This window comes from Cyprinodon variegatus, unplaced genomic scaffold, assembly GCF_000732505.1.
Source record: "Cyprinodon variegatus isolate N-32 unplaced genomic scaffold, C_variegatus-1.0 Scaffold606, whole genome shotgun sequence".
Classification (NCBI taxonomy): domain Eukaryota; kingdom Metazoa; phylum Chordata; class Actinopteri; order Cyprinodontiformes; family Cyprinodontidae; genus Cyprinodon; species Cyprinodon variegatus.
The window spans coordinates 350,410-361,373 of record NW_015151059.1 but is presented as its reverse complement, the minus strand read 5'-3'; the positions used below and the strand labels follow the sequence as shown (position 1 = coordinate 361,373).

The 10,964-nt window shown below is 44.0% G+C and overlaps 1 protein-coding gene across 1 annotated transcript in view; it reads left to right on the top strand.

Moving 5' to 3' along the window:
* Positions 1-10,964, top strand: part of LOC107096215 (CUGBP Elav-like family member 1) — a 68,004-nt gene that overhangs the window by 34,919 nt on the left and 22,121 nt on the right. Inside the window, exons 3-4 of the mRNA XM_015392785.1 lie at positions 3,305-3,327; positions 3,504-3,552. Coding sequence (XP_015248271.1) covers positions 3,305-3,327; positions 3,504-3,552 — 72 coding nt within the window. The remainder of the gene's footprint in view (positions 1-3,304; positions 3,328-3,503; positions 3,553-10,964) is intronic.

Sequence of the window (10,964 nt, the reverse complement as noted above, 5' to 3'; positions counted from 1 at the left end):
CGAGTGGGCCTGAGGCAGCTGCTGCTGGGGATTCGCCGGTATATGGTACTAGTTCAATCTGCAGCAACAAAGGCAGCTTTTGGTATTTTCCCTCTAAAAGAAAAAACATGTTAGCAGCTTAAAACAAAGAAAGGATTTGGTGATTACTGCCGGGGTGCTGCACAATGGCAGCCCACTGCTCCTCAAGGGAAGGGTTAAAGGAAGAGAGTGAATTTCATTACTCTGTGCTGGTGACAGTGAAATGACAATAAAAGCTAGAAAAAAAACTGTCTAAAGATGTTTAGAAGTACAATTAACTTTATAAAACAATTTTATTACTTTGTACGCTTTGCCAAACCCGACCCTGAATAAATTCATTTTGTGCGAACAAACAGCGGGGGACGGAGCGACCAAACACCCCTCCCCTTTCAGAGACAGAATAATACTTGCAGCTTATAGTTGTGATGGCCTTACGGTGGGAACAGCTCCTCATTTCAGAAAAAGAAGTTCAGCAAATCCTGCTTTGAACTGACCAAGATTTTGAAAGCTGTCTTCGGTAAAATGCTTCGAGTAAATGAACAGTTGAGCATCAACCTCTGCAGGGACCTTCTGATAGACAAAAATAATCCATGCCTGTCGGGTCTTTGGATCCTTGGGAAGACTGGGAAAATGTTCCCCTTTCTCCGTACAGCCTGGTACGCTGCATTTACGCCCATGGTTCTGGCTCATTTCAACTGAGAAACTGTAATTCTTGTAGAAGTAAACCCAACTGTATCTGGGATTCAGGAGGAGCAGTGTGGTTTTCGTTCAGGCTGTGGAACACTGGATCAGCTCTATACCCTCAGCAGGATCCTGGAGGGTGAATGGGAGTTTGCCCAACCAGTCTACATGTGTTTTGTGGATCTGGAGAATGCATTTGACCGTGTCCCTCGGGGGGTCCTGTGGGGGGTACTCTGGGAGTATGGAGTACCGGGCCCTTTAATAGGGGCTGTTAGGTCTCTGTACGACCGGTGTCAGAGCCTGGTCCGCATTGCCGACAGTAAGTCGGACCCGTTTCCGGTGAGGGTTGGACTCCACCAAGGTTGCCCTTTGTCACCGATTCTGTTCTTAACTTTTATGGACAGAATTTCTAGGCACAGCCAAGGAGTTGAGGGGATCTGTTTTGGTGGCCTTAGTGTAACTGGATCCTTTCTGCCCTGTGCTGGTTTTATTAAGTGATCAGACCGTGACACAGTTTTTCTTTAAAAGGGCGATTTCTCAATTTATTTTACCTGACGAGAACAACACACAAGAAACCAGCCATGTTATAGGCTGCCTGTTCCAAGTCCTACACAAAACAGAAGTATATAACAAAAGTTAACTTAATAGATCTATAAATAAACTGGATGTATTCAGATGAAAAATAAATAACACACACCTCTCCCACAGGACAACATGACAAAAGGGGAGGGTCTAAGGGTTCAAACAATTTAAAGACCACGGAAGAAGAAATAAAAAGGAGGGGCTCTTAAAGTAACACAGTTAAAACAATTGCAGATTTTCTAGAGGTGTTTCAGTCAGTTGAGTAACAATACAAGTAACCAAATAAAAACATTTTGTAAAACTGTAACAAAAGAGAAATACAACCAGAGTACATTAGGATTGTGTCTCTGTTATTCGCAGATGATGTGGTCCTATTGGCTTCATCAGGGCATGATCTACAGCTCTCACTGTAGCGGTTCGCAGCCGAGTGTGAAGCGGCCGGGATGAGGATCAGTGCCTCCAAATCCGAGACCATGGTCTGGAGCCTCAAAAGGGTAGAGTCGCTTCTCCGGGTTGGGGAGGATGTACTGCCCCTAGTGGAGGAGTTTAAGTATCTTGGGGTCTTGTTCACGAATGAGGGGAAGATGGAGTGCGGTTAGTGCGGCGTCTGCTGTGAAGCGTGTCCCGTACCGGTCTGTGGTGCTGAAGAGAGAGATAAGCCAAAAGGCAAAGCTCTCGATTTACCAGTCTATCTAGGTTCCTACCCTCATCTATGGTCAAGAGATTTGGGTCATGACCGAAAGAATGAGATCCCGGATACAAGCGGCTGAAATGAGTTTTCTCCTTGAACCCCAGTGGGCCTCAGCAGATGGCCGCTCACACTGAGCCTGGTTTTGCTGGAGGTTTCTTCCTGTTCAAAGGGAGTTTTTCCTCACCTATGTCACGCTTGGTGTGAGGGATTGCATTTAAATCAATGAGTTGATTCAATCAACAGGTTTTTCTTAGATAGAAAACTTTGAATCAATCTGACTGGATGATCTGGTGAACTGTGAAGTGCCTTGAGATGACATGATGTGAATTGGCAGGTGACAGGTGGTTTGAGAGGGGTGTAAAGGAAGCCATCTATGTTCTAAGCCATAACAAGGCTTTGTTGGGCTTCTCTATAAAGCTTGGAACTCAACTCTAATCCAGACATTTTGAATTTAAAAAGCTTCCTGGATGGGAAACAAAACTTCTTCAAATTTGGAAAAAAACAAAACAAAACTCCAGGTATTTGGTTTATAAAAAAACAAATCACTAACCTTTTTGGAACCTTATTAAGAAAAGTCACACAATCAATCTGTTTCCAATCTACCACATCCAGTTATTTATGCTTGCCAAACTGGACTAAACCAGTTTATTTCAGCAGCTAACCATAATCTCCATGATTTTGTTTTTAAAATGAGTTTTACTGCAGATAAAGGTTGAAGACCCTCTTAGATCTTATCCATCACCATGCATAAGACTGTTTTACAATCGTCAGAAAACTTAATGAAAAGCTGACTACATAAATCCAATGTTCATTTATCTAACATTTCCTTTTTGTTTTTTAGTTTTTATTAGAATACTTTGGCTAGCAAAGCAAACAGCAAAGACTAAATGTAGACTAAACATCATATCTCTTTCTAAGGCAGAATACTAAGAACTCTAGGAGAATCTTTTATTTTTGGGGGAGCAGACAAATGTTCATAAAAAGAAGGAATGGTGTTAGGCATATGACTTTGAGTTTTCTGGGTGAGGGATTTGATCTATCCATGGATGTTCTTTCTCTAAATAACACAGCTCCAGACTCCAGCGAGGCAACCCAAGCCCAGATCACCGCTCTGGCTCAGCCTCCTCTTTACATCCCAGGCCAACTGGAACAATAATGTAAACGCTGGTGGGGGTCGTACAGTGGAAGAACAAACATTGTTAGTTGGGAACTTTTGAACCATGTCATATTCTCTAACTTCTCCCATCATGGTCAATGGACATGCTCTCTGTCCGTCACCGTCAAGTTTTTTGGTCCTGCTCCAGTCCATTTGGCCCTGCCCCAATGTTCCAGAGTTTGTTTCAAAGAACGAGGCGGTCTGCAACTGACCCGAGATGGACAGGAGCTTGTGGAGTTTGGGCTTTATACTTTTCATAGCTTTCTTTATATTCAACCTGAAGTAGACGTTTTACTGAGTTTGCTTGAACTTTGGATAAAAGCTTACTATCAAATGATTCTTTAATGAGCACATTTTTGTTTGTTACGTTTTCAGATGCATCACCCAATCCAGATGAAGCCAGCTGACAGTGAAAAAAGCAATGGTAAGGACTTTTATTCCTTCAATACTCTTTTATCTGACTCTTGCTTTTACTACGTATCTGTATATTCATTAGGTAGGCTTAATCATAAAATGTTATTTACCTAGCATAAATAGCATAAATGTCCACTGCTTCCCAAAATAAATATGTGTTTCCCAAACTCTCAGTGTGGTCAAGTATGCTGATTTAGATTTTTAACAATATCTAAATGAGCACCTGTGGAGACAACCTGCAAATATAAACTAAAGAGTTGGTTGCAGTGGATAGAGTCAACCTCAACCAGTTCTAAAAGGTGTTTGGTGCTACTCTGTCAATAAAGGCCACTCCCATCTCCTTTCTTCTTGTTTTGCATCTTAGGGGGTGGATTTCAAATCCTTCCTTACTATTAAAAACTAGCCAATCTATCCAGTGAGACGTAGCAGTAATCAGCTGGTTTGGTCTCAGCTTGGCACACCAGCCGTTTGGGAATCCTTCCAAACCTGAACACTCTACCCCTCCACTCTTTGCAGGGTGACTGTCTATGACAGAGAAAAAAAAGCTTGAGGGGTGAGTGCATGAGCGATGGGGACCTAAAGCTACGTTCACACTGTAGGCCTTAATGCTTAATTACGATTTCTTGTGGATTTTTTTTTGCTTTGCCGTTCACATTTCCAAATATATGCGACTTGTATGTGATCCCCTGTGGGAACTGCATTCATACAATGCAAGCGTCCATCATGTAGAGGACGCAATGGCGTCACAAGCCAGCGTGCTCTGTGTTTACGGAAGTAAACATGGATGTTAGTGTCAGAGTGCATCTAGCCATCTTTCCCAACCTCAAAAAACACAATCTTTTCAGTATAAATACTCTGCATAATTGTCCACCATGGTTGTGGCTTTTCTTGCCGCTTCTGTGTAGCACAATGCTGAATAGTGACCTTTGTCGGTTTTTAATGGTGTTCAGGTCGGATGAATGCGACCTGACTGTGCAGACACAGGTCCCATTTGAAAAGATCAGATTCGTATCAAATTCAGGACCACAGAACCAAATGACCTGGGTTGCATTGATCAGATCTGAGTTGTTCAGACAGTCATGAAAAGATCAGATCCAGGTCGCATATTAGCAAAAAAATTGCATTTAGTCACTTTAGGCTGCTGGGTGAACTTAGACTAAGATTCGACTTGCATTTGAAGGACTTCAGACTAAACTTTGACTCGCAATTACAGACTTGTGAACAATCTTTTATTTAGATTTTTTGTTTTGTTTTACGACTTTGACTCTTTGATCGCCGCTGGGCTTCTTTTCTTACCTGTAGAGGCAGAATAACAGCAGAGAGCCTGTCAGGCAGTCATGTAATAAGGCTATGCTGGGTTCACTACAGCCACTTTTATCTACCACCTTAAAATCTGGAAAGGTTAGTCACTGTGTGATTCACAGGCCTAACTTTCTGAAGGACTGGTGTGGACATGTGCCCACCAACTTTTATCACAAAGTTACACATTTGGTGTCATTGGTTAGTTTATTTTGTACTTTAAAGCACAGACAGTAAGTTTCTGAAGGACTCTTGTGAACATGACCCCCAATAATCCCACCAATAATTTCCCTCCTTTGTGCTCATTTACTTTAGCCAACAGTAACTGGGGTTGGGTGCAGCTATCCGTGTTTTTTTTTTCTTTCCTGCTGCTCCTGTGTCCTGCATATCGGTGTAATATCACTGGATCTCTCACTTTGGGACATTATATTATTGGGGTCCCTATTCGCTATTCATGCACATAGTAGCTTGGTTGGAGCAGAGACACAAAGCAGCACTCAGTGATTTTAACCAGCAGATACTTCAATATATGTTTAAATAAAAGTTAGGAGAAGGGTTGGAAGGAGGAAGACCAAGCGCTTCTGGGCCCTTTGGACCAGTGAGGTGGTGTTTCCAGTCCAGGTGAGGGTGTCTGTGATGAATTTGGTGCTGCTGACCGCCTCTACAGCTGACCTGTTGATGAGCAGTGGAGCGTGGTTAGGCCGGTTCTTCCTGAAGTCCACCATGATCTCCTTGGTCTTCTCCACCTTCAGGATCAGGCTGTTATCTCTGCACCACCAGCTGCTCCTCCTCCTCTCTGTAGTCCAGGTCGTTGTCGTCTCTGATGAGGCCCACCACCGTGGTGTCGTCTGCAAACTTCACCATGTGATTGGTGGTGAACTTTGGGACGCAGTCGTGTGTCATCAGGGTGAACAGCAGGGGGCTCAGGACGCAGCCCTGAGGGGAGGGGCTTAGACTGATGACATCAGAGCTGTTCTGTCCGACCCAGACCCCGGAGGTCCGTCTCTGAGGAAGTCTAGTGCCCCCCCCGCTCAATAAACAACCAACGCTTAGCCAAGGACCTGAATATCTTCTACTGTTGTTTCGACAGACAAAAGGACAGTCCTGCAACCACCCCCCCCATTGTCCCCTCCACCCACCTCAGTGACATCTCTTTCCATAAATGAGAGAGATGTTAATAAACTCTTCAGAAGACAGAACCTCAGGAAAGCTGCCAAACTAGATTCTGTCTCTCCATCTACCTTGAAGCTCTGTATTGTTCAGCTGTCTCCAGTGTTGACGGAAATTTTTAACACCTCACTTTGGACATGTCACGTACCATCCTGCTTCAAATCCTCCATTATTATTCCTGTTCTCAAGAAGCCACGGTCCACAGGACTTAATGACTTTAGACCAATCGCCCTGACCTCTGTGGTTATGAAGTCCTTTGAGAATCTTGTGCTTTCACACCTGAAAGAAATCACTGACCCCCTCCTGGACCCCTTCCAGTTTGCCTACAGAGCCAACGGGTCTGCAGACAACGCCGTCAACATGGCCCTCCACTACATCCTCCAGCACCTGGATTTCACAGCTACCTACGCCAGGATCCTGTTTTTGATATTCAGCTCTGCCTTTAGTCTAATCATCTCAGCTCTGATTCAGGAGAAGCTCTCCCAGCTGAGTGTGCCTGACTCCACCTGCAGGTGGATGAGAGACTTCCTGTCTCACAGGAAGCAGCAGGTGAAGCTGGGAAACATGTCTCCTCCTCCCAGCTCATCATCACTGGTTCCATCCAGGGATTTGTTCTTTCTCCTCTGCTCTTCTCCCTGAACACGAACAGCTGCACCTCCAGGCATCAGTCTGTCAAGCTTCTGAAGTTCGTGGACGACACCCCTCTCAGCGGACTTATCTCTGATGGTGACGAGTCTGCCTGCAGGTGGGAGGTTGACCATCTGGTGACCTGGTGCAGGGAGATCAACCTGGAGCTCTAAAAATAGTGAGGACTTCAGGAAGAACTCACCCCCAGCACTTCCACTTCTACTTCTCCATCACCTCCTCCATCCTCACCTCCTCCATCTCCATCTGGTATGCTGGGGCCACCGCCAAGGACAGAATGCAGCGCAGTGTTAATTTCGTCAACCATGACGATGAAATATTTCATCAATGCACAAAATTGTTTCCAGAAGATAAAAATATGACGAAAATAAAACAGGATTTTCATCAACAAGACTAAGACAGACTAGATCTACGATCCATGGATGAATGGACATTAAGAAATGTAATTGTTTATAATCAATTTATAATTGTTAATATGAGTGTTTCTTAAACTTCATAGAAGATTACGTGTTGTTGCCTTGTTTGTCCCACACGGCGCCTGTCCCACAGTCTCTCGCGCCGCTCAGTCAGTACTAGCAGAGGACTTACACTCATAGCTCAACTCCGCAGTCATTGCGGTTCCGGTGTGTGGTTTGTTAAACAACACAGTGATGTATGGAGCCATTTAGTTTACAAGGCAAAGGAAAACATCGGAGGAAGGACGCCACCAAATAGTCTGCAGCCTCAACATGGCAGAGAAGAACACAGCGAATGTCCAACGACATCTAAGGAAACATGGTGCCATATGGAAGAAGGTAAGGAACGGGTGGTGTAGTAGTGGGAATGGGTGTGTGAGTGAGTGGGCGTGCATACACATATACATGTATATGTGTGTGTGTGTGTGTGTGTGTGTGTGTGTGTATCTGTCTCTCTGTTATAGAAGAAAGATGTTCTACTGATACTCTGGATATTAATCCTTTAAATTTCTTCCTCCCAACTAGATTTCTGACACAGTGACGCCACAGCCAGATCAGAGGTTGGGGAAGGAAGGGAAGTCTGGGTCAGAGATGCCCCCCCACCCCTGACTCCAAAGAGCAGAAAGCCCTGGAGAACTCAATGGCAAAGTGGAATGGGTGTTCTGGCCTGCCTGCAAGGACCATTGAGGATGAAGACTTTATGGATATGATGAAACAAGCCGACTAAAGGTTCAGTGTGTGCAGTGGGATATATGTTAAAAAGAGAATCAGTGTGTGAAGAAGTTCTATTCTGCAGTGTTATATAAATAAAATAGAGAAAAAGATAAGCAGTGTGAAGAATTTTTATTCTGTATAGTGTGATATATATGTTAAAAAAGCAGTGGAGAAGTTCTATTATTTACAGTGTTGACTAAAATGAGAAACATTTATAAAATTTGACTAAGACTAAAATTGATTTTCGTCATTTAGACTAAGACTAAAATTAAATCGGGAAGGCAATGACTAAATATGACAAAGACTAAAATTGATTTTTGTCGTTGTGACTAAGACTAAGACTTAATAAAAAAAAAGCTGATGAGATTAACACTGCTGGACAGAGAAGGTTGTACTTCTTGAGGTCTTTCAGTGTTTGGAGTAAAATGCTGCATGTGCTGTATCAGTCTGTTGTGGAAAGGGTGAACTTCTCTGCCATTATCTGCCGGGGTTACAGTGCAAGAGAAATGACCGAACCCTGGAGAGGATTTCACAAGGAGCAATTCCTCATAAAATGGAAAACATTATAGATAACAGTGAGCATCGTCAGAAAACTACAAAACCAAAACAGGGTGTCTTCAGTCAATGATCCAGTGCAAGACAGAAGACCCTTCCTGCCAACAGCTTTCAACATCTACGAAAAACGTGTTTAAAGAACAAACAATCCATTAGGGAAAAACATTCAAGTTAAGTATTTTTGAACTGAATGAAGACTTTGTATCCTGTGGCAGTTTGTTGCCATAGAAAAGCTTCAGTTTAAAGGCACAGTGCTAGACCTTTTACTTCTCCTAAACATCAGTCGTGGTCCCTTGTTTTCTGACCCACATTAAGAAAACCAAGGAGACAGGTAGGACAGATTTAAGATAAAAAAAAAACAACCAAAGACGACATTTGGAGTTTCTTCAGGGTGTCTGTAAACGAAGGGAGCGAGAGATGAGAACGACAGCACTAAAAGGCTTACCGCTTTATTCGTGAACAATCCACCGGGGGGAGTGAGTGGGGCTGCGGAGGTCCATAGGTGGGAAATGCAGGAGCTTGCAGTGGGGAAGGTGGCTGCTAACCCGGAGGAGGCTTCTGGGTAGAGGGTTAGGCAGGGCTCGGTTGATGAGTCCTCGGGGTGGCAGCAAGTGACAGTCAGTGGATGCTGAGTGAGCCTCTCTTAGAGGCTGTGGAGCGGTCCACAGGCTGATCGGCTCGGCAGAGAACTGTGACTTGCAGAAGATGCTCCCAAGTGGGAGCCCTAGCGTATAAACACTGTGGAAGCATATTCTTCCTTGGCCTATTTGTGGTAAATGGCCTATTTGTGAGATAAAATATTTTGAGTGTGCCTTTCCTCTGCCTAAATAGGGGTGATTGTTTAGAAGTCATGTACCAGTCTGTATGCTGGAGCTAATATTGGGGATGACAGAAAGCAGTTGCCTCCCTACTCTTGACAAGGGTAAAGGAAAGGTCGTATGAGAAAAGAATAAGTTCACACAGCCTTTTTCCTTCCCTCAGCCATGACCATCAGTCAAGCAGGTGGAAAAATAGTAGAGCAAACGTCTGAGTTCCATGACGTTATAAGAGCCTGTGGCCATAAAGCAATACCTTCTTCCAGGTCACATGACCTGGCCAAAGACGGTGCGTCTTATGCCAACTTACTTAGTCGATATTTCAAGAGGGGAGCCCCGATGTATCATTGATAGTGTCAAGCTCTGTATGTTGGCCTGAGGAATCTGTTATAATAACTCATATGCAGCAGCTCTTTAGGTCACAAAGTCTGCAGTGAGCCTTTGACTAGTGGACATCCATTCAAAATAAACTGAGTCCCATTTTTTGCTTATGTGTAGCCCAAGCAGTCCCTGACCATCTTCATCAACTACAAAAGGATGATCATTTGTAAAGCTGAAGCAAGCACTGACCCAATGTTTCAGGTTTGGTGCGACTTAAGGAACTAGGTTCACAGACTTAATCCTATTCAAAATATTGATCCAAAAGGGAAATTAAAAGTTGTACCTACTTACCATATTATTCTAAACTTTATAAACACTTTGTAACGGTCAGGTGTCCTGAAGCCTGTGTATAAGGTTCATAAATGCCAAAAAAAAAAAAAAAAATCACATCTATAATTGCAAAATGGTCTTTTTGAAAAGCATGCCCTTTATATCATAAGGGGAAATAAGCTGTTCGGAGCGGCCTGTAGCAGCACATGGGTCAAGGTACAGACTTGTATTAATCCATGGTCCTAGCCACTATCGTTGAGAACTCTGATTGGTTGTCATGGTTACAGGTTGTGAGGCCGCAGCCTTCAGAAGAGCGGGCATTGAAAGCCAAAACTGCTCATCCACAGAAGGGATGAATAACGAGGGTCTTGGTTCATGCTGTTTGCCTAGGCTGAGGGAATTTTTTTCTGGAGGGCTCATTCTTAATGTTTTTTTGTTTGTAGCATACTGTGATATTTGACCTTTAATGGCTGTAGGCAGGAAGGTTGTCTTGTAGCCGAAAACGGATCCCTGTGCACTTCAAACCCAGCAACACCCAGAGACAAAAACTGATTCACCCTAAAGACAAGACACCCAGTAACAAGACCGACAGCGTGGTTTATGCCTCTCAGTGTAGTGAAGAGAGCACAGACCTGTAGATTGGAGAGAATCAGCAACCGCTGCACAGGCAACATTAGGGCCAACTCCACAGGACAGGACTCAGCTGTTCACCTACAGCTGAGGGCTAAAAGACACTCATTTGAGAACAACATCCAGATTCTGGCCAAGGAAGACTGATGGTTTGAGAGAGGGGTTACGGAAGCCCTCTTTGTTAACCTGGAAAACAGCATTTTTAGGCATTTTTAGGAACAATAACCAGAGGATTCACCTCCCACCTGCCCATACCTGACTCACACTTCAATAAGGGATGTGACCAAAACCACTCTTACAAGGGAGTTAATGACCATCAGGTTCCCCTAACGACCATTTAGATACAAAAGCAACTGTAAAAGGCGGCTCTGCCCAGGAAACACACAGCCAGGCAGACGAGCTCCGAGCCAGCTCCCATGTCAGAGGATGAAGAGAGCACAGGAAAACAGGCCAAGCTCCAACATCTAGAAACAAAGGTGTTGATGGCA